General features: G+C 39.6%; 2 protein-coding genes across 4 annotated transcripts in view; both read right to left on the reverse strand.

Moving 5' to 3' along the window:
* FAM53B (family with sequence similarity 53 member B) overlaps positions 1-1548 on the reverse strand; it is a 120118-nt gene extending 118570 nt beyond the window's left edge. The window contains exon 1 of the mRNA XM_044240697.1: positions 1469-1548. The gene's annotated coding sequence lies outside the window, so the exon portion shown is untranslated. The remainder of the gene's footprint in view (positions 1-1468) is intronic.
* EEF1AKMT2 (EEF1A lysine methyltransferase 2) lies at positions 1263-25672 on the reverse strand. 3 transcript variants are annotated; one of them, XM_044240700.1, is made up of 6 exons: positions 25537-25672; positions 24426-24491; positions 23304-23418; positions 9080-9187; positions 5653-5869; positions 1263-1656 (listed from the first exon to the last, which is right to left on the reverse strand). In XM_044240700.1, the coding sequence occupies exons 1-6, from the start codon at positions 25647-25649 to the stop codon at positions 1562-1564; spliced, it is 714 nt and encodes a 237-aa protein (XP_044096635.1). In that variant the 5' UTR covers positions 25650-25672; the 3' UTR covers positions 1263-1561. The 3 variants fall into 3 exon arrangements, with proteins under 3 accessions (XP_044096635.1, XP_044096638.1, XP_044096636.1); XM_044240703.1 differs by lacking the exon at positions 25537-25672 and having other exon boundaries at positions 23300-23418; XM_044240701.1 differs by lacking the exons at positions 24426-24491; positions 25537-25672 and adding an exon at positions 23979-24375 and having other exon boundaries at positions 23300-23418.
* Positions 25673-27003: the final 1331 nt, after the last annotated feature.

Raw genomic sequence — 27003 nt, forward strand, 5'->3', positions numbered from 1 at the left:
CCCAAATACAAAACTGGCATTATATATTAACATATCTCTTCAAAAACATTAACAAATAAGCTTTCTCTTTCTAATTAGCCCTAACTAAAATATCTTTGTCCCCATGTCCTCAAAGGCTTATATATACTTATAGCCTACACCACCCTTTCCCGAAAGAATGCCACTATTCAGTTCTTGGTTAGGCAAGTCTGTTAAGACAAAAGGGAGATGGAGAAAAGTAGTGAAGGATGACGCACTAACTCACAGGCCACAGACCAACACTGTCACAACAAGGAGCTGCAGAACTCTTGAAAATTCAACTATTCAATTTCTCTGACAGTGTCTTCTCGGGACCAGTCCTGGTTCCCCTACTGAACTGCAAGTACCAATAAGGCAAAGACTTAGAGGGGGCAGAGGGGGCTAATATGCTAGAGGAAGAGAATGGGTTTTAGTCAGACCCAAAGAATCCTGGCTCCATCCTAACTAGGTTTTTTTTTTTTTTTTTTTTTTAAAGATTTTATTTTGGGACGCTGGGTGGCTCAGTTGGTTAAGTGGCTGCCTTCGGCTCAGGTTATGATCCTAAGGTCCTGGAATTGAGTCCCGAATCGGGCTCCAAGCTCAGCAAGAATCCTGCTTCTCCCTTTCCCTGCTGCTCCCCCTGTCTGTGCTCTCTCTCTCTCTGACAAACAAAATCTTTAAAATCAATAAATAAAGATTTTATTTTTAAGTAATCTCTCTATCCAATGTGGGGCTTGAACTCACAACCCCGAGATCATGTTGCATGCTCTACCAACTGAGCCAGTCAGGTGCCCCAGTACTAGCCCTTTAGTATGAAGAAACCGGAATAAGTTAATACATACCTTGAGAAGATATCTAGAGGATTCAGTGACTTAATACTATAATGTAACTTAACACAGTGCTAGCAGATAATAGGATTTGTTAGCTGTCTTTCCTACTTCCTGTTTATCCTTCACGGTGTGTAAAAGGCCATCAGCAGCAAAATACAAGCTCAATAAGTATTTCTTGATCAACTCATACATTTATCTGATTTTGTTTAATTATACACTTGAAAACTAAGGGACTTTTCTCAGATATTAAAAATTTTTTTTAAATAACCACCATTCAACCCAAAATATTATACTTATTATGTTTCATAGACAGTTTAATAAAATGCTAAGAAGGTTGGTGTTTATTATTCTCGCCCTGGAGTAGTTTCATCAAATCTTAATGAGCAGCTATATTCGATTCAACTTTTCCAAGGCACAAAAACCAAGAATACATGCTTTCTGTAAATTCATTTACTGCTTTAAGGTTTTTGACTGTTCAGCAGTTACAGAAAATTTTTTTTAATCAAAGAGAAAAATACTTACATCTCAAATACAAAAGTAAACTTTAAATGGTTCTTGGTTGGTCTCTAAAACTCAACCGCTTACATGTTCATATTCTTACCAACCCATTTCATTTCAACATGTGCATCCTGGGTACTTACTAAGCATTTATTTGCACTGGCATTTTCTGTGTCAGGTTAACTCTGATGTGGAGCTTCTTAATGAAGCTAACTGAATTTGTCCAGTGGAAAGTCTCACGTTTTCTGGAAAACCAATGCCGTTACACTGTTTCCAGATCTGCCTCCAAAGCTGAACGTGGGTGTTGGCAGCTCTTCGAAAAGTTCAAACCCTGTCAGACAAGATTAAAATACTTTTAATAGGAACTGAATCCCACAGTTAAGGGAAATTTGTATGAACAATGTACTTGCAAACCTTTTTTATAAAACTATTAACTGTGACGGAATTTCACTTGATAATTTTTCAGTTCTACTGTGTGCACAGAGTGCATACCCACTAATGCTTGAAACTGAACAAGGAACAGACGAGCCCCAAATCAAATTGCAGAAAAGAGGCTTTCCATCCATTCCTCTTTCCCCCACTTCCTGTCTACGATCCCTACACTCCGCCTCTCCCCCAGACTGCTGCACCATCTCACTTGGAGGAAGCAGCCATCACGTGCTGAGGTCTTCCCAGGATTCGGGCACTGTTCTGAGGGGTTTATATGTAGTAACTCGATCCACATCACACATATAAATGTACTTAATACAGAGGGGTCAAACAATGTGGAAATCAAGATGCATTTGCATAAGATGAAAAAGTTCTGGAGATGGACTGTGCTCGTGGCTGAACAAAAATGGGAAAGTACATAATGTCACAGAACCATACGCTTTAAAATGGCTAAATGGTAAATCTTACCTTGTATATATTTTACCACGACAAAAAAAAAAGTTTGTAAACAAAAACCAAGATCTAGACTGAACTAATGAAGGATCTGGGAAGAAAAGGAAGTAGTAACTTTCAAAGCAGCACAGTGTAACTTAAAAATTAATGTGGATTCAAGAGTCCTGGGTTCACGTTCCAGCTCTACCACTTACTAGGTGAAAAATATGCTGCCGGGACCCTCAGTTTCTATGCAAGGAGGTTACACATAACAACGCCCCTACCTACCTCACAGTGATTTTGCAAAGATCAAAATAAGATAACACAGTATTTTCCTGAACTATAAAATGAAATGGAAAGTTAAAATTTCATTATTTAGTTTTTAAAAACTAAGATAAGCAAGGCTGAAGTTAACCATGGTTTTCCCTAAGCGATGGGACTATTAGTTTGGAGGGTAGATTTTTTTCCTGCGAGGTGGGGTTGTCTGCATTCTGGAAGCTTCCTTGCCTTGAGCTTCAGCTGAACTAACTCTTATAAACAGAAAAAATATAAAAGGATATATATTGGGGCGCCTGGGTGGCTCAGTGGGTTAAAGCCTCTGCCTTCGGCTCAGGTCATGATCCCAGGGTGCTGGGATCGAGCCCCACATCAGGCTCCCTGCTGTGGGAAGCCTGCTTCTCCCTCTCCCACTCCCCCTGCTATGTTCCCTTTCTCACTCTGTCTCTTTGTGTCAAATAAATAAATAAGATCTTTAAAAAAAAGAGAGAGAAAATGGAGCTGTCTGTGTGAATTCTCCAAGACTAATCTTTTAACTCCTTGGACTAACCTACAGAATTGAAGTGCTTATATATATATATATATATATATATATATATATATATATTTTTTTTTTTTTTTTAGATTTTATTTATTTATTTGTCAGAGACAGAGGGAGAGAGAGCAAGCGAGCACAGGCAGACAGAGAGGTAGGCAGAGGCAGAGGAAGAAGCAGGCTCCCTGCCGAGCAAGGAGCCCGATGTGGTACTCGATCCCAGGACCCTGGGATCATGACCTGAGCCGAAGGTAGCTGCTTAACCAACTGAGCCACCCAGGCGTCCCGAAGTGCTTATATTTTAATAAATAACAGAATGAAATTTTAAAAGTGGTTGTAAGCCAATGATAAGTAATAAATCATTTTAGTTATTTTAACCTATATCCTTCGTGTTGGGGTTATTGACATTCTTCAATCTTTTTCATAACAAATCTGGATTATTTACGCAGTAAAACAGGTTTTCTGGAGTTGTTTTTAACTCAGTAGTTTTAAGAAAGTAAAGTTCCTTGGACATCAAATTAGAACATCCCACTATCTGGCAAATGATTCAAGTAATCCCCACCAAAACAAATGACATCACAAAATGTTTATGTAAATAGCGCTATAAAGGAAAAATACAAGATTTATTTCAACGGTTTTGTTTCAAATAAGGAAAGAAGCAAAGAACCTTAAAAGACTGTCAAAGGGACCACAGAAGCCAGTCGCGGGAAGCCACTGGCAAGCCCCTGGGCAGTGATGCATGTATTCATTTAGCGTTCTATCTCTAACTCCAAACACCATATTCTCAAACAGATGCCTAAAAAACGTCTTCAATTCTATGTATTTATTTAACATTTCCTGTTGTAACATTTTGCTGAAATTCTGCATTAAGCTCTGAAACTGAACATAACTTTAAAGTAGTTCTCAGACACAGACACAATTTTAAGCACACTTTACCAGGCTAAAGTCTGTTCCTCATTATCAAAGACAGACAAATATGTTTTTGTCTGGTGGTTCCAAGGGTAAAAGAGAACACCTGTATTTAAAAACCGGGAAAGAAACTTGCCCTACACAGTGTTAACTTCAAGCATTTATTAAAACTGTCAAGCTTCAGGAAAAAGGAAAGACTATGGATACAGGCCCTCAGCAGTTCTAAACGAAACAAATTTAACATGGAAGATAGTAAAATTAATGGCATGAAATACAAGACAATAAATCACATATAATTCTTGTTTTCCAGAGGCAAGAGTAATGAAACCACAAGCTCACATTTCAAGCTTCAAACACTTCAAGTTTTACATTATATAACCTGCCGAAGTCACTCAATGCACACAAAAGGACATGTGTTAAGTGTTCTCCCTCCTACTGCCTATTCCCTTATTACCAAAAAGAAAACAAACTCTAAGATAAAAATACATGCAAATAGGGACGCCTGGGTGGCTCAGTTGGTTGGGCAGCTGCCTTCGGCTCGGGTCATGATCCCAGCGTCCTGGGATCGAGTCCCACATTGGGCTCCTTGCTCGGCGGGGAGCCTGCTTCTCCCTCTGCCTCTGCCTGCCTCTCTGTCTGCCTGTGCTCGCTCGCTCTCCCTCTCTCTCTGACAAATAAATAAATAAAATCTTTAAAAAAATAAAATAAAATAAAATAAAAATACATGCAAATAGTTATAAATTCATTTCCCATCAGCTTGTGGCAACTGAGATTCAAAATTTAACACAAATTTAGTACCATATCTATTAATATTCCATATTTCACATAACATAATCTTCCATATCATATTAATATTCCATCCTAAAAATCCCTCCCCTTTCTTTAACAAAACTTCATGCTAATTTTAAAAAGAGTCTGTGGAAAAAAAACAAGCAAATACTAGTCCTGGATTGTCAAGGTACTTTCCCAGAAATGCCTGTGCACTACATGAACAAACTGGCAGGTAAAATACTCCTTTAAACACGTAAGAACAGTCTGCCAATGAACTCAAAATATTTGTGCATAGATTACAGATTCTCAGTTCTCACAAGATTCCCACGTAGTAGACACAGCACTAATTATAATTTCTTAACAGGGCGAGAAAGAATCCTGTCTTGGCACCAAAACTTTAAAAAAGGTAGAGCTGTCCTCAAGAATTAACAGGAAGCATTTCTACTACAAAGTCCCTACTTTTTTTCTGTGCAACGTTAAAAATAATTGTTCTATGTACAATGAAAAGATAAATCCTAAATACCCAAATGACCGTTAGCAAGACACAGAAAGTATTTAGAGACTACAAACTCTCATGTCAGATTTTTAAAAATACTACTCCCATTTGCATATGACTGATTACTATTACTGCTGATGACCAGTGTATCAGTACACTAAAGTCAGAAGCACAATGTATATGCTTTCTGTTTGAGTCTCTAAATAAGAGATTATATAGCTTAAATGAAGAACTTAACTTTTATAGACTCATAAATGTTAGTACCTAACTGCCAGGATTTCTTGGAAAATTTTAGAAAGGGCTCTGGATCTCAGGATATTATTTCTTTGTCCCTTGCATATACAGTTACAAGAGAAGAAAAGCAGGCAATTCCCACAAACGGAACAGTAAAACACTGTAACACCAAGAGGGGGGGAAAAAAAACATTTAAATACATGAAACCCGAAGTAAGCACACATTAACAACACATGGCCATTTACCTTCACTGAATTCATCTAGCAACTCTTCCTTGGTCCAATTACAAGAGGTTATTAGAAAAAAGCCTTTCACGTTCAACGCCCCAGACAGGGATTTCACATACTGCTTCCTCTTCTCAATCGCATTGTCAGGATTAAGGCTTATGGCATCAAAAGTTCCTTTGTCAATACAAATATGAAATCCAGACAGCTTTGTGGAAAGATTCAAAAAGTCTTCTACCTATATTAAAAATCAATGTCTTTATGAGAACAATTAACACACAATCTCTCCTGAATTCAAGTGACAATCTGTAAAAGATTACGGATAAAAAGACCAATGAATTATGATGGCATTTTACATATAATAAACATATTTTCAACTTTATAGCTAACTTTTATGTGCTTCATTCTAAGATCATTAAAGCTAACATTAGTGGGAGACTGACACTGTTTCCTGGACATTCCAAATCTCTACAAATTTGGAAACAAATCAAAGCCAGGTGTACGGCCTAATTATACCAGCACATAACGGAGCCTCCAAGCCCAGCTTATGAAAGTTATTTCTATCAAAAAAGCAGAATATTTGACATGTTCTTAAAGATGACAAAAACTATGCTGAACTCAAAACGGGTCATTAGAAATACGATGATTTTTAGCTGATATGATTACCAGTTACGTGACTCAAAGTAAACTCAGTAAAATCAGAAGTTGCTCAGCCCTGACCCAGCAGCTCAGCAAGAACTATAGGATAAAATGAATGGCATAAAGCTTGAGAAATCAGAGGACTGGGGCACCTGGGTGGATCAGTGAGTTAAAGCCTCTGCCTTTGGCTTAGGTCATGATCCCAGGGATCTGGGATCGAGCCCCACATCGGGCTCTCTGTTCGGGGGGAGCCTGCTTCCCTTCCTCTCTCTGCCTGCCTCTCTGTCTACTTGTAATCTCTGTCTGTCAAATAAGTAAATAAAATCTTTAAAAAAAAGAAAGAAAGAAATCAGAGGACTATTCAAACTGCAGTTACTTAACTATAAATACCGTGCAGTTTAGGTTGTGGAAGTCATACATCAGCATATCATTCATTTTCAATAACCTATTAGTATATTTTAAGCACCTGAGCCAGTGATCCGCCACAATTTCATTTAATACAATACTTCGTCAGTATACTTAATTCTGAAAAGCTACTTTGAAAAACTGAGCAACTAGCTATTATTCATACAACCTTAATACAGTAATCATAACACTGTATTACCTAAAACCCTTTGATTTTAAAATGTGGATCTTTATGTTTATTTACATTAGAACATGGTTTCTTTCCTCCGCCCTCACACCAAAGTATTCATTATACCTGAAGCAAAGGATGACCACTATTCTTAGGAGCTAAGTTTAGAGAGGGTCCTATCTGAAACACCTGTATCAAAGTTCCCATTCATTCAACAAGTATGTCGTGAACACCTATTAAATGCAGGGATTTCTCAGTCACTGAGAATGTAATAGTAAACAAAAAAGAAAGTGTCCGTGTATGAGAATATATCTTATGTTCTCTAAAGGGAGAGACCACAAATAAATAAGCTAAACAAATAACTTTAGATGAAGTGCTTTAAAGACAACAGAAACAGAATAATAAACACAGTGAGTGACAGGGAAGAGAGATGTTTTGGAAAAGGCAGTCAGGAAAGGTCTCAGAAGGTGGTATCTGAGCACAGATGTGACTGATGAGAATGAGTCAAACAAGCTCAGATCCGGGGCAAGAATATTCCAGACAGAGCAGCAGGTAGAAAGACTGGAAAAGAACAGGCCCGACATGTTTCAGGAGCAGAAAGCAACCCAGTGTGACTGGAATACTGGTGAGAAGAGGAAACCAGGTGAGAAAGGAGAGGCTTTGTAAGGGGGGTGGGGATTCGGATTCCATTCTCAATCCAACAGGGAAGCCCTTGGAGGCTTGTGAGCAAGGCGGTGACAAGAGCTGACTGACATTTTTTTTTTTTTTAAAGATTTTATTTATTTATTTGACAGAGAGAGATCACAAGTAGACAGAGAGGCAGGCAGAGAGAGAGAGAGAGGAAGCAGGCTCCCTGCTGAGCAGAGAGCCCGATGCGGGGCTCGATCCCAGGACCCCGAGATCACGACCTGAGCCCAAGGCAGCGGCTCAACCCACTGAGCCACCCAGGCGCCCGCTAACTGACATTTTAAAAGATCACTCTGCTTGCCCTGTGATAACAGAGGGTGGCAAGAGGAGCAATGGAGAGGCCACGCAAGAGGCCACTGCAGCCACCGAGGCAAGAAATGATGGCGGCTCGGACTTAGGAGGGCACAGAAGAGACAGCAAGGAATGAGCACGTGCCTGATACACTCTGAAGATAAAACCAACAGAAGGAGACACAGGACTTAAGGCAAAGAGAAGCATCAAGGATGACTCTTCCGGTTTTAAGTTAATACAACAGGTGAATGGTGGTATCAGTAACAGAAATGGAAAGGCGGTAGTAAAGCAGGTTTAAAGAGAAAGTAAGAGTTTCCTTTTGGACTAAATGAGAGACTATGGCTATCCAGGCAGAACTGTAAAATATGCAGTTTTTAAGTCATTCTAGAGCTCATGGCGCCTGGGTGGCTCAGTTGGTTAAGCAACTGCCTTCAGCTCAGGTCATGATCCTGGAGTCCCAGGATCGAGTACCCACATCGGGCTCCCAGCTCCACGGGGAGTCTGCTTCTCCCTCTCTTCTTCTTCTCCCCTCTCATGCTCTCTCTCTCACACACTCTCTCTCAAATGAATAAATAAAATCTCTAAAAGACAAAAATAAAAATAAATAAATAAATCATTCTAGAGCTCAGAGAAGCCTGGGCTAGATCTATAAATCCAAGAGTCATCATCTTCTTATGGATCACAGGACACAAAAATAAACGAACTAGGGCGCCTGGGTGGCTCAGTGGGTTAAGCCGCTGCCTTCGGCTCAGGTCATGATCTCAGGGTCCTGGGATAGAGTCCCGCATCGGGCTCTCTGCTCAGCAGGGAGCCTGCTTCCCTCTCTCTCTCTGCCTGCCTCTCCATCTACTTGTGATTTCTCTCTGTCTACTTGTGATTTCTCTCTGTCAAATAAATAAATAAAATCTTTAAAAAAAATAAAAAATAAAAAAAAATAAACGAACTAATCTTTGGTGGCACTACACCACTTTACGTATTTACAACTTTTTGACCTAGTTAATCCAAAGTTAGCAGCCAGTATTTGTGTGTGTTCACAAACATGAGAATTAACACACTCATACATAAGGAAGAGGAGAAAATAACTTCCCCAAGCTGACTAGACTAAAAATTTTCAGTTACTTAAAGATGTTTCAATTTGGATTATTTATAATTAATCCTTAATTTACAAGTTCAAAGATATTGTTAGCAAATATACCCTAGAAATGCTTAAACTTTATACACTATATTTTTTAAAATTTATAGTAATATAATAGTTACCTTCAACTTAATGTTAGATAAACCCTCTTTCTCTATAATACTTCCAGAAAGCTGTATTGCAGAAGGTGAATAATCAATTCCGGTAATATTAGAGAAACCAAATTTTGCCTAGAGACAGAGAAACAATTTTATACTTTAGTTTAAAATAAAGTTTTAACATACTGCTTTGCTTATGAATTGTAACATTCCTTTAGGACTGGGACTGCTTTATTTACATAATATATCAAGTGACATATACTATCCAATAATCTACAGTTTAAATTTTATTGTAGAATCTAAATAGACACTAAGAGTTCAAATTTACATCAAGTGACAATTCATTTGTTTTTATAGTATTTGGTTTCTATTCCAAAAGAAAATTCGTTCTCTCAAAGATAATGAGAATGTATGTGTAATATTTTTGCCTTCAAGCAGAAAAATGTAACATGAAACTTCTGATGTTGACATGCTCTAATTCACACATAAATCTGTCACAAATTTTACTTAGCACAATTAAGTTATATGAATAAATGAAATGAATACGTAGTAAGTTCTTGAAAAATTTTCCTTCAGTATAACTACAAATCACAATTTTCAACCAGCCATGTGATTATTAACCACATTACACTTGTACAGTATTTTTTTGAAATGTTGACAAAAACTATGTGAGGTAGGTTGGGCAAGTATTAATATGCCGGGGGTGCCTCGGTGGCTCAGTGGGTTAAAGCCTCTGCCTTTAGCTCAGGTCATGACCTCAGGGTCCTAGGATCGAGCCCCGCATCGGGCTCTCTGCTCAGCAGGGCGCCTGTTTCCCCCTCCCTCTCTGCCTGCCTCTCTGCCTACTTGTGATCTCTGTCTGTCAAATAAATAAATAAAATATTTTTTAAAAAACAGTATTAAAATCCCCAAAGAATCAAGGCTCAGAGGACATTAAGAGTTTTGAGCCAAGAACTCTAGCGCCAGCTGTTCACTAGCCGTATGAACCTACCTAGTGTGTGAGCCTGTGGCAAAAAAAAAAATGATGGCTTCCGGTCCTCACCCCACCCCTTAACACTGTGCCGAACATTTTTAGAACAATCAGGCTAAAGGTAATTTCAAAGGAAATTTGAAGAAGAAAAGCAGTGTAGCCTGAAATTCTATTCCTGCTCTTCACTATTTCCCCAATTTATTTCCTTCAAAACTTAACCTACACCTACACCTTCCATTAAGACTACCTTGACTTTTCACCTAGTGACTAACTGTAAACTCTAGTTAACACACAAATTATATCCCACAGAATTTTTTTCCCTTTGATTATTTTTATTTTAATCTCAAGGTCTACCATCCCCACTTTGATGCCAACTCTTTTAGTTGTCTCACTCCATACTCTTTGAGATCTTCCTTTTCTCCCAGTTTTCTCTCAAATCCTTCTCTAACAGGAAGCCAGGATAATTCTATTAATTGACTCTTACCAGTTCCCTCTTCTCCCCTGCCTATTTATTCTTACAACAGAACTTATAAAAATATCATATACAGATGTTTTAGGTTTCTAGAACAATCATTCAAAACCTCAAACTATCTGCAACATTTTTCCCATTTGGTTTCTGGCACTGAGTGAAAAATAAGCAGATATTCAAGGAAACAACAAATGATAAGAAACCAAGGGAGAAGAACTGACATTAGAAAAGACCACAGGAGGGGCACCTGGGTGGCTTAGTGGGTTAAGCCGCTGCCTTCGGCTCAGGTCATGATCTCAGGGTCCTGGGATCGAGTCCCGCATCGGGCTCTCTGCTCAGCGCGGAGCCTGCTTCCCTCTCTCTCTCTGCCTGCCTCTCTGTCTACTTGTGATCTCTCTCTCTGTCAAATAAATAAATAAAATCTTAAAAAAAAAAAAAAGACCACAGGAAACCCAAATAAAATAATGATCAAAAATCAATTTTTTAAAGGTTTTTTTTTATTTATTTATTTGACAGAGAGAGATCACAAGTAGGCAGAGAGACAAGCAGAGAGAGAGAGAGAGGAGGAAGCAGGCTCCCCGCTGAGCAGAGAGCCCGATGTGGGACTCGATCCCAGGACCCTGAGATCATGACCTGAGCTGAAGGCAGCGGCTTAACCCACTGAGCCACCCAGGTGCCCTCAAAAATCAATTTTAAAACAATTGAAATAAATGACAGTTCATGGAGAATTCTGAGACCTGAAAACTGTAACAAAGAACCAAATGAATAACAGAAATGAAAAAAGCCATAATTAAACAGATTCAAGGGTAGGCTTGACAGAAGATTAAACACAGAAAAAAAAATTAGTGAATTATAAGAAAGGTCAAAAGAAAATACTCCTATTAGGCAAAGAACAAATGGCACAATCAATTAAAAACAGGAAACAACATAAAAAACAAAACATAACACTGTATAAAATCTAAAATAAATGTAATAGGACTCTCAGGAGAAGAAATGAGAATGGGGCACGAGAGAAAATGGCATATGGGTCAGAATTTTCTAATACCAATGAAGGACCTCAAGCCACAGACTAAAAAAGCAATATAAATCTAAAGAAGATTGAAAAAGAAAAAGAAAACCAGTACTGTGTATCTGATAAAAACCCAAAACAGGAAAACCTCAGAAGCATCCAGGGAGTGGAGGGTAGGGAGAAACACAGGAACAAGAGACTACCTTCGAAGACTAACAGTAAGACTGAAAGGTGACAATAAGTCATAAAGAATGGAAGCCAGAAAATAGCAAAGGAAAAACTGCAGTCTAAAATTTTATGCCCAGCAAAAAAAAAAAAAAAAAAAAAACAAAAAACTATCAAAAATGTAGGTGAATCACTTAAAAAGCCCTTTTATAAGCAATGACAACTAACATCACAAAAACAGACAACAAAACATTATGTGCCACAGAAGCAAATATAAATGACCATCTATTAAGTTCATTAAAAAAAAAAAAAGCGGGCGCCTGGGTGGCTCAGTGGGTTAAGCCGCTGCCTTCGGCTCAGGTCATGATCTCAGGGTCCCGGGATCGAGTCCCGCATCAGGCTCTCTGCTCGGCAGGGGCCTGCTTCCCTTCCCCTCTCTCTGCCTGCCTCTCTGCCTACTGTGATCTCTCTCTGTCAAATAAATAAATAAAATCTTAAAAAAAAAAAAATTTAAAATAAAAAAAATAAAAAAATAAAAAATAAGGCAAACTGAATTTGTAAAAATCTCTGAATCAGAGATTATCAAAATTTTACTTTGAAGGAACAGGGCAGGGGCACCTGGGCGGCTCAGTCAGTTAAGGCTTCTGCCTTCAGTTTGGGTCATGATCCGATGGACCTGAGATCGAGCCCTGCATGGGGCTCCCTGCTCAGTGAGGAGCCTGCTTCTCCCTCTCCCTGCTGCTCCACCTACTTGTGCATTCTCGTTCTCTCTCTCTCTCTCTCTCTCTCTCTCAGCCAAGTAAATAAATAAAATCTTAAAAAATAAAAATAAATAAAGGAATAGAGCAGAGCAACCCTGTCGGGACCCCTCTCGTTCCTGAAAGGTTTTTTCCTGTATCCTTGCTTAATAAACTTCTATCATCTACTCACAAGAAGGAAGGAAAGAAGGGAGGTATGGAGGAAGCAAGGAAAGAAAGAGAGAGAGAAAGAAAAAGAAAAGAAAAGGAAGAAAGTAAAGAAAGAAAGTGAAGGCAGGCAGGCAGGCAGGCAGGCATAAATATTTTTGGGCTTTCCCAGCCATACAGTCTCTGTCCGAAATATTCAGCTCTACCACCAGAGCACACGTGCAGGTACAGACAATATGTATATAAATGCGTTTCAATCAGTATTTTTAAAAACAGAGGAAGGCCAGATTTGACCCTCAAACTGTAGTTTACCGTACCTTATTCTAGATCTAACTTCTGATCTACAAAAATACAGGGTGCAGAAAACATTTTAAATGACAGAAGTACAATTAGAAAAATCTACATCATGGAAAGTCATTTGGGACTAATAAACTTTACCTTTTACAACAAAAACATCACATAGTTAAGTAAGGAAAAGGTGCAGGGCAAAAAAAGCCTTAGAGAGACTATCAACCAAATGCAGTATATAGTCTCGACAGAATAGAAATTAGAGAAGAAAAAGTCCATGAACTTGAAGACATACCAAATCTGATCAACAGAGAAAAATAGGGGGAATAAAGATGAACAGAGCCTCACAGATCTGTGGAACACTATGAAAAGTTCTAACACTGCTATTTCCATACTCCCAAAAGGAAAGAAGAGTGATATAAATATTTTTTCCCATCAGTGAGTATAATCATGAAGTTTTTCTTCTTTAGACTGTTAATATGATAGGTTATATGATTTTCATATAATGAACTGGCATTGCAATCTCAGAATAAGCCCCATCTGGTCGTAGTATCTAATTCTGTTTGTAATATTACTGAACCAATTCCTCAAAAACTGCAAACTCACTCAAATGAAATAAATAACCTTAATAGGACAATCAGAAATTCAACAAAATTCAACATCTATTCTAGAAATAGAAAGGAATCTCCTCAACATGATAAAGGACATCTAAAAAAAAAAAAATCCTACAGCTGACAAAACCAACCCCACTTTTTTTAAAGCCAATACATCTTTAATGGTGAAACGCACAGGTGGATTGGAAAACTAAAACTGGAACAAGGGAGGCATGTCCTGTTGTCACCACTCCTAATTAACATTGTATTGGAAGCCATATTTAATGTAATTAGGCAAGAAAAAGAAATAAAAGGCATACAAATTAAAAAGGAAGAACTAAAACTTCCCCTATTCATAAACAATGACTGTCTACATAGGAAAGCCCAGGAAATCCATCAGAAAACTCCTAGAACTAATAAATGCAAGGTTACATAGTACAAGGTAGATACAAAAAAATCAACCATATTTCTAGCAATAAACAATTACAAACTGACTTTTTTTTTTTTTTTTTTTAGGACTTTATTTTGGGACTCCTGGGCAGCTCAGTTGGTTAAGCATCTGCTTTTGGTTTAGGTCATATTCCCAGGATCCTGGGATCAAGTCCCACATCAGGTTCCCTGGTCAGCAGGGAGCCTGCTTCTCCCTCTGCCTGCTGCTCTCCCTGCTTATACACTCTCTCTGACATATAAGTAAAATCTTAAAAAAAAAAAAAGATTGTATTTATTTATTCGACAGAGAAAGAGACAGGGAGAACAGGAACACAAGCAGGAGGAGTGGGAGAGGGAGAAGCAGACTTCCTGTCAAACAGGGAGCCCAATGCAGGGCTCAAATCCAGGACACTGGGATCATAATCTGAGCCGAAGGCAGACGCTTAATGATTAAGCCACCCAGGCGCCCCAGAAACTGAATTTCAAAAATCAATACCTTTAAAATACTCCAAAAAATATATAATGATACAAGTATAAAAATCTAAAAGGCTCTATATGCTGAAAATGAAAAAATGCAGATGAAAGAAATCAAGGCAGACCTAAATAAATGAAGAGACATAACACGTTCATGGATTAGAAGACTATAGATAGTAAAGATGTCAATTCTCATCGAATTACAAATTTAGTTCAATTCCAACCAAATTTTCAGCATGGATTCTTTCGTAGATAAATACAAACTGATTTTAAAATTTATTTGGAAAGGCAACAGCATTAGAATAGCCAAAACAACATTTGAAAAAGAAGGACAAGGGGCACCTGGGTGGCTCAGTCGTTAAGCATCTGCCCTCAGCTCAGGTCATGATCCCAGGGCCCTGGGTGTGAGTTCCACATCAGGCTCATTGTTCAGCAGGGAGCCCGCTTTTCCCTCTCCCTATCCCTCTGCCTGCCATTCCTCCTGCTTGTGATTATGCTCTCTAATAATAAATACAATCTTTTTAAAAAATTAGAAAAAGAATAAAATTTGCAGAATCCCACTACTCAACTTTTAAGGTTTACTAAAAAGCTACACTAATCAAGACAATGCGGTGTTACAAAGGGATAGACACATCAATGAAATAGAGTCCAGAAACAGATACACAAAACTCTGGCCAACTGATTTTTGGCAAAAGTGAAAAGACAATTCAGTGAAAAAAGAGCAGTCTTTTTAACAAATGGTATTAAAAGAAAAGGACATCGGGGCGCCTCGGTGGCTCAGTCAGTTAAGCGGCTGCCTTCAGTTCAACTCATGATCCCAAAATCCCAGGATCACGCCCACATCAGACTCACCTCTTAGCAGAGAGTCTGCTTTTCCTCTGACCCTCCCCCATCGCGCACGTACGCACTCTGTCTCGCTAATAAATAAAATCTTTAAAAGAAGTTTTTAGGGCACGTGGGTGGCTCAGTGGTTTAAAGCCTCTGAATTGGCTCAAGCCATGATCTCAGAGTCCTGGGATCGAGCCCCGAATCGGGCTCTCAGCTCAGCATGGAGCCTGCTTCCCCTCTCTCTGCCTGCCTCTCTGCCTACTTGTGATCTGTCATATAAATAAGTTAAAAAAAACTTGAAAAAAAAATTTTTTAAACATTTTACTTACTTATTTGAGAGAGAATGAGTGAGAGAGAGCATGAGGAGAAGGTCAGAGGGAGAAGCAGACCCCCCAAGGAGCTGGGAGCCCAATGCGGGACAAGATCCTGGAAGTCCGGGATCATGACCTGAGCCGAACCAACTGGGCCACAGAGGCACTCCTTTAAAAAAAAATTTTTTTTTTAATAAAACAAAGGGACATTTATATGCAAAAAAAAAAAAAAAAAAAAATCTTGACTTGAACCTCATCTTATACAAAAATTAATTCAAAAAGGATCATCATAAAAAAGTAAAACTGTAAAAACTTTTAGGGGAAAAGAAAGAAGAAAAAGTAGATTAGGCAAAGAGTTATTAGACATGACACCAAAAACACAATACATTAGGGGAACCTGGGTGGCTCAGTCCTTAAGCATCTGCCTTCAGCTCAGGTCATGATCCAGTGTCCTGGGATTGAGCACCACATCAGGCTCCCTGCTCAGAGGGAAGCCTGCTTCTCCCTCTCCCACTCCCCCTGCTTGTATTCCCTCTCTCGATGGCTCTCTGTCAAAGAAATAAAATCTTAAAAAACAACAAAAACACACAATACATTAAAGAAAAAAAAACTAGGGGTGCCTGGCTGACTCAGTCAGCGGAGCAAATAACTCTTGACCTTAAGAGTCAAGAATTCGAGCCCGGCGCAGAGATACTTAATAGAAAAAATATAAAGAAATAACTCAAACTGGGACTTTATCAAAATTTAAAATTTTACTTTTCATCTCTTAACAGAATAAAAAGAGAAGCTAGACTGAAGAGAAGTTAGAAAACATTTACAATTATGTTTCAGAGAAGACTCATATTCAGAACATACAAAGAACACACAAAATTTGACAGTCAGAAAACAAACAATTCAATCCAAAAATGAGCAAAAGGCTGTAACAGAAATTTCACTGAACAATATGTAAAGATAGCAAGTAAGTACATGAAAACACGTTCAACATAATCAGCCATCAGAGAACTACACACTAAAACCATCATTAGACGCCACTATACACATATTAGAATGGCTAAAACAGCAAACATGGGCAATTGTGTCAGCAAAGATACAGACCAAGCACAACCACCATACATTGTTTATGTATGTGAAATGTGAAAGCAAAATGGTACAACCACACAGAAAAGTGGCTTGGCAGTTTCTAATAAAGGTAAACACATATTTACATTAGCGAAATTAAACACGTTCACACCAAAATGTTTACACAAATGTTCACAGCAGCTTATTCATAATTGCCAAAAACTACCAACAATTCACATGTCCTTCAGCAATTACATGGATAAACAAACTGCGATATATCCATACATTGGCCACGTTTCAGCAATAAAATGAATACTGCTACGTACAAAAACGTGGATGAATCTCAAAAGTACTATGTTGAGCAAAAGAAGGAAAACTCAAAAGATGATAATACTGCATGATTCCATTTTATAGGACAATCTCAAAAGCACAAACTAGTGATGGAGAACAGACTGGCGGCTAGCAGGGGGAAAAGGTGTGGTTACATAGGATGCACCTATTCTGTACCCTGACTGTAAAGGTGATTATATCAACCTGTACATGTGCTAAAATCCACAGAACTCTATGCAAAAAAGTCAATGTTATAGTATGGAAATTTTTAAAATTTAACAGTAAATTATGAACTTGACACTAATAAAATGTTAACATCTAGATAAACAGATAAATTTGAAAAACACAATAAAAAACCCTCCATATTCCAGAGGATGTCACCAAGAATTCTTCTGAATGTTTAAGGAAGAAACAAAGCCAATTACAAATTTTCCCAAAGAATAATAGGAGAGTTTTCCCATCTTGTTCTGAGGCCAGCATAACCTTGATACAAAAACCTTACATGAAAATTTCATGTGAAGAATATTACTTACTAATCTCTCTCATTAAACTATACAAATGGTAAGCAAAATAAATACTACCAAATGAAATCCAATAATATATGAAAGGGATGATACACAGCAATCAAACTTGGTTTATTTCAAGAATGGAAGTTTGTTGTAAGAGTGACCAATTAAGGGCACATGGCTGGCTCAGTTGGTAGAGCATGCAACTCTGGAGCTCCAGGTCGTGAGTTCAAGCCCCACACTAGGTGCAAGGCTTACTTAGAAAATAGTAACAAAGAGCGCCTGGGTGGCTCAGTGGGTTAAGCCGCTGCCTTCGGCTCAGGTCATGATCTCAGGGTCCTGGGATCGGGTCCCGCATCGGGCTCTCTGCTCAGCAGGGAGCCTGCTTCCTCCTCTCTCTCTCTCTGCCTGCCTCTCTGCCTACTTGTAATCTCTCTCTGTCAAATAAATAAATAAAATCTTTAAAAAAAAAAAGAAAATAGTAAAAAAAAAATCCGTAAAATTTTTTTAATAAAAATGTCAATTAAAAAAAAATAAAGACACCCTGTCCCCAAAACCAATCAATTCAACATTAATAAAACAAAAGAAAAATCATCTAATCATCTCAATATCAAAAAAAGCAGCTGATCAAATTCACCACCCATTCATGATTAAAAACTTAAACTAGGAGTATAAAGGAACACCCTCAATCTGATAAACTATCTAAAAAACCTATAACTAGCACCATACGTAACAGTGAAATACTAGAAACCTTCCTCTTCTACTAGGCTATCTGCCTTCATAGTTCTATTCAACACTGTATTCAAGAGAACAGAGCATTTCAATAAACAAGATATCAAAGTTGAAATTGAAGAACTAAAACTACATGACATTACTGTACATAAGAAAATCTAAAAGAATCTATAAATAAACTATTAGAATTAATGTCTGAATTACCAGATATAAAATTAATAGAGAAATCCTTTGTGCTTTTATTAGCAATGAACTACTAGAAATTAATTTTTTTTTGAGATTTTATTTATTCAGGGGCGCCTGGATGGCTCAGTTGGTTAAGCCTCTGCTTTGGCTCGGGTCATAACCCCAGGATCCTGGGATGGAGTCCCATAACGGGCTCCTTGCTCAGCGGGGAGTCTGCTCCACCTCTCCCTCTACCCCTCCCCTTGCTCGTGTTCACGCACACACACTCTCTCTCTCTAGCACACACGCGCTCTCAAACAAATAAATAAATATCTTAAAACAAATAATATATCTTAAAAAAAAAAATCACAGATCTAAATGTAAAAGGTAGGGGGCACCTGCCTGGCTCAGTCAGTGGAGCGTGCTATTCTTAATCTCAGGGTTGTGAGTTTAAGCCCCACATCGGATGTGGAGTCTACTTAAAATTTAAAAAAAGAAAGAAAGAAAATAAATGTAAACTTAAACATTTGGAAGACAAAATAGGAAAAAACCTGTGTGACCTTGGGTTAGGCAAAGAGGTATTATGTTCACAAAAGCACAATCCATATGAGAAAAAAGTCAATAAACTAGACTTCATCAAAATCAAGAACTTCTGCCCTTCCAAAGATGCTATTAAGAGAATAAAAAAAGAAGCCAAAGACCGGGAGAAAATATTTGGAAACCACATACCTGGTAAAGAACTTATATCCAGAATACATAAAGAATCCTCAACTCTTACCAATAAGCAAACAAACAACCCAGTCTAAAAATGGCCAAAAGATCTGAACCCCCATCACCAAACAAGATATACAAATGGCAAATAAGTACATGAAAAGGTGGTCAACATCATTAATTATTAGGGAGATGTTAATTAAAACCACAGTGAAGGGCTGCCTGGGTGGCTCAGCTGGTTAAGCGTCTGCCTTTGGCTCAGGTCATCTGGGTACCTGGGATTGCACTGGAGTCAGCTCAGCAAAGAGTGCTTCTCTCTCTCTCTCTCCCTCTGACCCAGCCCACCACCCCACCTTGCTCATGCTTGGCCGTGCATGCGCTCTCTCTCTCGCTCTCTCTCTCTCAAATAAATAAAATCCTAAAAAAATAAATAGGGACGCCTGGGTAGCTCAGTCAGTTACCCCATCAGCCTCCCTGCTCAGCAGGAGCTGCTTCTCCCCCTGCCGCCACTCCCCCGGCTAGCACGGCATATTCTCTCTCTCTCTCTCTCTCTCTGACTGACAAACAGATAAATAAAATCACAATGAGAAACAAGTACAGCTAACACCAAAAACAGCCTAACATGATGATAGACATCAGAATAGTGAAAGCTTTAGGAAGGAATGGGAGTGAGGGGAGTGCACAAAGGGGCTTCTTCTATGACACTAACAATGTTTGATTTCTTGATCAGTCTGGTGAGTTACACAAAGTTGTTCATTTTGTAAATGCTATATACTTAATGACCATTTTTCCATACGTACATCACACTACATTTAGTAAGTACACATTAAAAAAGAAAGTAACTTCCCTTAAGACTCCACCTGTAGGTGGCTTCATCAGTGAATTCTAGCAAACATTTAAGGAAAAAACACTAACATTAATAAACTCTTTCAAAAAAATACATTCTCATTTAATGATGTCAGCATAACCTGTTACTAAAACTTGACAAGAACACTACAAAAAATTTAAATTACTGAGACAATCTTTCTCATGGGCAGAGTTGCAAAACTCCTAAACAAAATATTAACAAAGTGAATCCAATGATATATAAGTTGGAATCATTCCAGAAATGCAAGTGACATTTAAAAATGATGAATGTAATTCATCAACACAAACAGGCTAAAGAAGAAAATTCATATGAGTATCTCAACAACAGGAAAAACATTTGATAAATAACAAGATTTATAAGAAACACACACACTCACTCTCTTTCAGCAAAGGAGGAATAGAAAGAAACTTCTTTAGTCTGATACCAAGTGATCTACAAAACAAATTTACAAGCTAACATCAAACCTAACAGTGAAACTTTCAAAGTAATCTCTGGAAAGGGGAAAAAAGACAAGGATGTCTTCTGTTACCACTTCTTTTCAACATTCTACTGAAGTCCGAGACAGTGTAATAAGAGGAGAAAAGTTATAAAGGATTGGAAAGGAAGAAAGAAAATGACCATTATTCAAAGTCTGCATAATTACACAGTTAACTATTGAACAACACAGAGGTTAACAGTGCTGACACCCCATGAAGTCAAAAATCTGCATTTAACATTTGATTCCCACAAAACTTTACTAATCATCTATGGGTATTTAAGGGTTGGGTTAAGACTGGGATTTAAAGGTCGGGGCTTGGTTTTAGTCAGATTTTTAAGGCGAGAGTGAGCTGGAGGGAAGGGCAGAGAGTGAAAGAGAATCCTAAGCAGACACCACGCTCAGTACAGAGCACGACACCACGCTCAGTCTCACAACCCTGAAATCAAGAGCTGAGCCAAAATCAAGAGTTACACGCCTAACGGAGTTACCCACCAGGCACCCCAGAGCCTACTGCCGAGTGGAAACCTTACTGAGAAAATAACAATCGATCAACATGTACTTTGTATGCCATGTGGATCATATACTGTATTCTGACAATGAAAGGAAAAGATTAAGAAAATCACAAGGAGGGCGCCTGGGTGGCTCAGTGGGTTAAGCCGCTGCCTTCAGCTCAGGTCATGATCTCAGGGTCCTGGGATCGGGTCCCGCATCGGGCTCTCTGCTCTGCAGGGAGCCTGCTTCCTCCTCTCTCTCTCTCTGCCTGCCTCTCTGCCTACTTGTAATCTCTCTCTGTCAAATAAATAAATAAAATCTTTAAAAAAAAAAAAAAATCACAAGGAAAATATATTTATAGCACTATGCATACATTTATTGAAAAAAATTCCACAAATAAGTGGGCCTGCATAGTTCAAACCGCTGTTGTTCAAGAGTCAACTATATGTAAAAATATGAAAGAATCTACTTTCTCAAAGTCTCAAAGGATAAATCATTAGCTTCTACAAATAAACTACTAAAATCCAAAAGAATCTGCAGGTAAATAAGAGAATGAATAAAGCTGAGTATAAATAAATCCTATACAGCAATGAAAATGAATGTGTTACTACTACACACAACAACTTGAGTGACTCTCACAGAAAGTGGAGAACACACTGGAAAGCAAACTGGAGTCCTCCACGTATACATTCAAAAACAGGCAAATTAATCTCTAATGTTAAAACTCTTTGCCATTAGTGGCTTCCTTTAGAGAGAAAGGAGAAAGTAATTTAGAAAGGACTGGTAGGGGGTTCAGGGGAGTTTCTAGAGTCTGTAATATTTTTTACTTCTTGACCAGGGCAATAGTTGATAGGTGACTACAGTTGTGTTCACTTTGCAGAAATTCACTGAGCCACATGCTTTCGATTTGTGCACTTGGACATACATACATTATACCTTAAGCTTCAAAAACATTTACTGAAGTTTTTTTCTAATCATACTCCACTGCTTAAAACATCTTAATGGTGGGGCGCCTGGGTGGCTCAGTGGGTTAAGCCGCTGCCTTCGGCTCAGGTCATGATCTCAGGGTCCTGGGATGGAGTCCCGCATCGGGCTCTCTGCTCAGCGGGGAGCCTGCTTCCTCCTCTCTCTCTCTGCCTGCCTCTCTGCCTACTTGTAATCTCTCTCTGCCAAATAAATAAATAAAATCTTTAAAAAAAAAAAAAATTTTAATAGCTTCCCCTAACCTAAAAGTAAAATCTAACCTGTTAGACGTGGTATATGATATGGCTCCTACCTTTAAGTTAATCCTCGCCTCCGTCCATCCCATAAATACACTTTATATTCTAACTTCCCAAATTATTTACATCCCCAGTACATGCTGCTGCTTCAAACCTTCACGTCTTATTTATTTATTTATTTATTTATTTATTTATTTATTTATTTTGAGCAATCTCCACACTCAACATGGGGCTTAAACTCCCAACTCCAAGATCAAGAGCTGCATACTCCACAAACTAAGCCAGCCAGGTACCCCCAACCCAAATCTTTAAATATTATTTCCACTGTTTGAAAGTCTCTCCCTCTCTCCCACACTCACCATATCCTGCCCCTGCAATTTCCACCCAACATGGATATTAGCTCCTCCAAGACCCTTCCTATCTCTGTTCCCCAAATTAACCACTCTCTTTTCTACACTCAGTCATCTATTATCACACATATCAACTTACAGCATTAATTGTTTATATGTCTGTCCATCCTCTATTGTATTCAAGTACAAGGTCTATATTTTCAGGTTGCCAATGCCTAGCACAAGGCCTGGCATGTGGAAGCCATTCAATAAATGTCACCATTATGTATCTATCCGTTTACATTAAGACAGTAAAGCCATCTAGGAGGAAGCCTAAGTTTTATAATTTTCTCCACAGTACAAGCCACAGCCATGAGCACACAACAGGTACACAACAGTGATGGTTTCGTTAGTGCCACAATTCAGTTCCATAGAAAAAATACGCTCTTTGAACCATATGCACATAAGGTATTTATGTCCTACAAGAAGCGTAAAAAAGTCACCTTTCTTTTATACGCACAGATTTCCAGAGTTCTGAGCTAAAGAAACCAATTAAGATCACCTTGTCAAAAGCTTTAGGAAAAAACCTACAATACACTACACCCAGAGAAATTAAGTGGCTTGCTCAAGGTCAAGACTAAGGCCAGAAGGGCCAAAACTGGACTCAGATCCTCTGGCTTCTCATTTAATGCTTTCTCACAATCCATGCAGCCTCCCTTTTCTACTGTGTACTTCTCAAAGTAAGTGGTACAACTCCTCTACTTTACTTTGTTTATTTATTAGTTGTTTGGGTTTTTTTTTTTTTTTTTTTGCTCTTCTACTTTAGAATAACATAATTAGTATCCTCACTTCCAAGATTTCTTTTTTAATTTCACTTCAAAATTTGGCTTTAACACATGAATACTAAAAGTACCAACAAGTTCAACCAAGAAAACACCATTTCCAGTTCCAATATCAAGCACTGAAGCATCCAATGGAATCTTGCGGTTTTGCATCCACCTTATTAGCCGATCCATACTCTCTTCTCCAAACCTATTAGAAACAGAGAATCCGTTATTCAAAGACCAGAGGAATATAGAGCAAAGATTATAACTATATTCCATTTAAGTAGCTTATACAATATGCTCAATTAAGCCTTTTTTTGAAAGAAGACGTAGCATCTGTGGCTGCTTAAGCTTCACCTGTGCTATTACTGGAGAGAGTATGCTCCCAAGAAGAGGACACAACAGATAAGGTCAATACGTTACTTATTAACGTTTCACTACATCAGCATCAGCACTTGTATATGCTGATGGCTCAAAATGTTACTCACTGAACAAGGATGATCACAGGATGATAGCAACTTCCTAACACAGGTTTCCCCCACTAATGGCAAGTAGAGCACTGCTATGAAATCTTTCCTAAGGCAAAATGGCACAAAGCAAAGAAACAATGACCAGTAATTTATGTGGTAGAATTTTTCAGCATTCCCAGACCTCCAAAAATAACCTGTCTTAGGCCTGATACCACAAGACACGTCTTGCTAACACAGGCACAAAATAAATCAAGATAAAGCACAGACGCTCACAGACACTGTTCAAAGCTATGGTGACCTTGCGCTGGGATGCTGAGTGTAGTTCCTGGGGAAAGAAGCTTGGCAGCACCACTCTTGCTGCTGGGATATGCACTGCCTCCCTAATGGCTCACTGAAAAACAAACGGTGAACGCTATTTTTGCTTTTCACCTTTCTTAGTACAAGGAAAATCTTCATATTTCTTTCAGTTAACAAAAACAAGTACTAATATAAGTCTTTCATAAAAGCCGAGAGACATAATGTGAATTTTCAAAAAGCAGAGGATACCAATATTCTCATCAAATTTAAGTCTGGACCATTAAAAGAGAGAGAAGAGAGAGATTCTTTAAATCTACCTGCTAAAGCCAGATCAGTCCAAGGTTCCCAGAACTTTCAGGTTGTCTTTATTTTCTTTGGGGTTAGCACTTAAAAGACGTACACACACACACTCTTCTGAATCATAATTCCGCTATTTTTTCTAACTCACCAGATTTCTCCTGTATCTCCATATTCTTGAAAAGTTTGCAGCTCTCTCTCATAGACAGCATCCCAACTATATAAATAATCAAATGCAAAGCAAGATTCTTGAATCAAACTGAATTACAATGTAAACGTTTCTAATACATTGTAGGTATTTATGACAGAAGTTTAAGACATTATCAGTGTTTTCAGTAAGTGCACTAGATCACGCTCTTAATATCCTTGTTAAAAGAATGAAAGACACAGACAAGCAAAATAAGTTTACACATGTAAAGCTCTAAATACAATACCTGACACATAAAAACACTATATATTTTAGCTTAATTAAAAAAAAAAAAAAACCACACACCCACAAACAAGTGTGTGTCCACGGATCCCTAAGTCCCAAACACGAGCCCAAAACTTCACTGCACAGGCACAGTGTCATCATAGCACATTTCAGTCTAAAACGTGCAGACACAAAGATTTCCTACCAATACAGTGGTTCCTCACAAGGGAACTTAGCAAACACAAGCTCTGCCTAAAGATTAAACTGCGCGTTTAACATTTACTCCCTGGAAGTCTAGTTCCCTCTCCCCAACATTTGCCTTCTCTTCCCACTTCCCCTCTCCAGAATCGCTGCTCCCTCTCGGTCCTCCAACTCACCTTCCATCCGTACCTTTCCCCTGGCATTCGCTCACCCTTCTATTAATCCGCACATAAATACCGAACACCGATTTAAGGTCAGATCACTTTCCCCTCGCTCCCTCCTCAGGTCATCCTCCCGGCTCCCACATCCCTACCCCATCCCCTACCCACCAGCCCTACCGGCCCCTCGCGCTTTTCCCAAGCCCGCCCCTCCGGGTCCAGACCCCCCAACAAGGCCTCCCCCAAGAGCTTCGGAGGCCATTCCGCACCTCACGTGCCCTTTACACGTCGGCTCCTTGGAGCGCCTCTTAACCACCCCCAGGGTTGCCCCTCGGGATTCCAGCCCACCAGTCCCCTCTTAGCTTCCTCGCGCCACTCCCCCCCCGCAAGGTCCTCCCCATGTTCCGGGGCCCTCTTCCCCCTCCCCGTCCCGTCCCCGGGGCCCAACCCGGGCGGAGCTGCTCAGGCTCCCCGCCCAATGCCACACTCACTGCTCTCGGGTCCCCAGCGCCGACGGGGCGAAGCCATCCTCCCCGGGACTGCCGCTCCGGGACAGCTCCGCGGCCCCAGCACCGCCGCCGCCGCCGCCCGTGCCCGAGTTCATCCCGCTCCGCGCCCCGGAGGGCCGTTGGGGCCGCCATAGAGACGAGGCACAGGCAGAGCGGACTCGTCGGTGGGCGCCTCTAGGCGGCAGGAGGCCGCCCTCTCTACTACTCCTGGCCTCGGCTTCCTCAGCTCGTCTTTGGTCCCGAGTGGGGACCCAGGCGTGGTCGCCGGGGTCTCGCCTGCCTTTCTGGCCACTGCCGCCAGAGTCAGAGACACCCCGTTGCTGGGGTGCCCGCCTAAGCGCCGCTGCCTGGGAAGACTGCTGTTGGTAAGGGACTGTGAGGAAGAAACAGGTCCAAATGGAGTCAGGTTTGCTGAACCTGAGACTTAATATCCAACGTTAACTGCGATTTGAGCCTCTTCCAGGGATGGAATTTTAAACCAATCAGTATGGAATTTTCTGGTGGGCATTAGTGAAGTAATCTGCCTGAGAAGATTCCCTTAAGGGAGAGTGACATTGTCTGAACCAATCCATTCTTTTTCTTACTATTTTATTCAAGTATAGTTGACAACCTTACATTAGTTTGGGATGTTGAAATAATCCATTCGTAATGTACTAGCCAACGCACCCCCTGCTTTTTTTTTTTTAAATTTTATTTATTTATTTGACAGAGACACAACTAAAGAGGGGACAGAAGGAGGGGAAGTGGGAGAGGGAGAAGCAGGCTTCCCACAGAGCAGGGAGCCAATGTGGGGCTGGATCCCAGAACTCTGGAATCATGACCTGAGCCTAAGGCAGATGCTTTAGGACCGAACCACCCAGGTGCCCCAACCCTCCCCACCCCCACCACCCCCAACCCGGTATCTGATGTCTATAAAAACCTTCCATTTTGCACAACTCCTCTGAGCTCCCTTCTACTTCATAGACTGGGTGTCATCTGCTTCATGATTCATGAATAAGATCTATTAGATATTTAAGGTTACTCAGCTGCCTGGTGGCTCAGTCTGTTAATCCACTACTGACTCTTGACTTCTGCTCAGGTCATGATCTCAGGGTCAGGTGATGGAGCTGGGTGTTAGGGTCCGTGCTCAACTCAGAGCTGGCTTGAGATTCTCTCTTGCCTTCTCTCTTTCTCTGCCTCCCCCATTTGCACATGCATTGTCTCGTGCTCTCTCAATAAAGAAACAAACAAGATCTTAAAAATACAAAAAGTTACTCAGCTACATTTTTTAAAAACAGGACTATTCAAGGTACTGCATTTTGGAAAAGGCTGGCAATGGGAAAACCACATTACCTTAAGATAACACTGCTGATTGCAAACAAAAATCACCTCAGGTATGCACGCCATGGTCAGATCTGGAAATTGGATGGGATAGTCTGCTGCATTATTCGGCTTCCTGGTCAGAGATTT

The sequence above is a fragment of the Neovison vison genome, chromosome 2, assembly GCF_020171115.1.
Source record: "Neovison vison isolate M4711 chromosome 2, ASM_NN_V1, whole genome shotgun sequence".
Taxonomy (NCBI): domain Eukaryota; kingdom Metazoa; phylum Chordata; class Mammalia; order Carnivora; family Mustelidae; genus Neogale; species Neogale vison.

Bases quoted from the DNA above. Each gene is read 5' to 3' on its own strand.
- EEF1AKMT2 (XM_044240700.1), bottom strand. From the start codon at position 25,649: ATGAACTCGGGCACGGGCGGCGGCGGCGGCGGTGCTGGGGCCGCGGAG. The intron at 9,188-23,303 runs GTTGGTACTTTT...CTCTGTCTCTAG, and splicing joins GTGTTTTCTTGGTTGAACTT to GCAAAATTTGGTTTCTCTAA. The intron at 1,657-5,652 runs GTAAATGGCCAT...CTTGTCTGACAG, and splicing joins GCTAGATGAATTCAGTGAAG to GGTTTGAACTTTTCGAAGAG.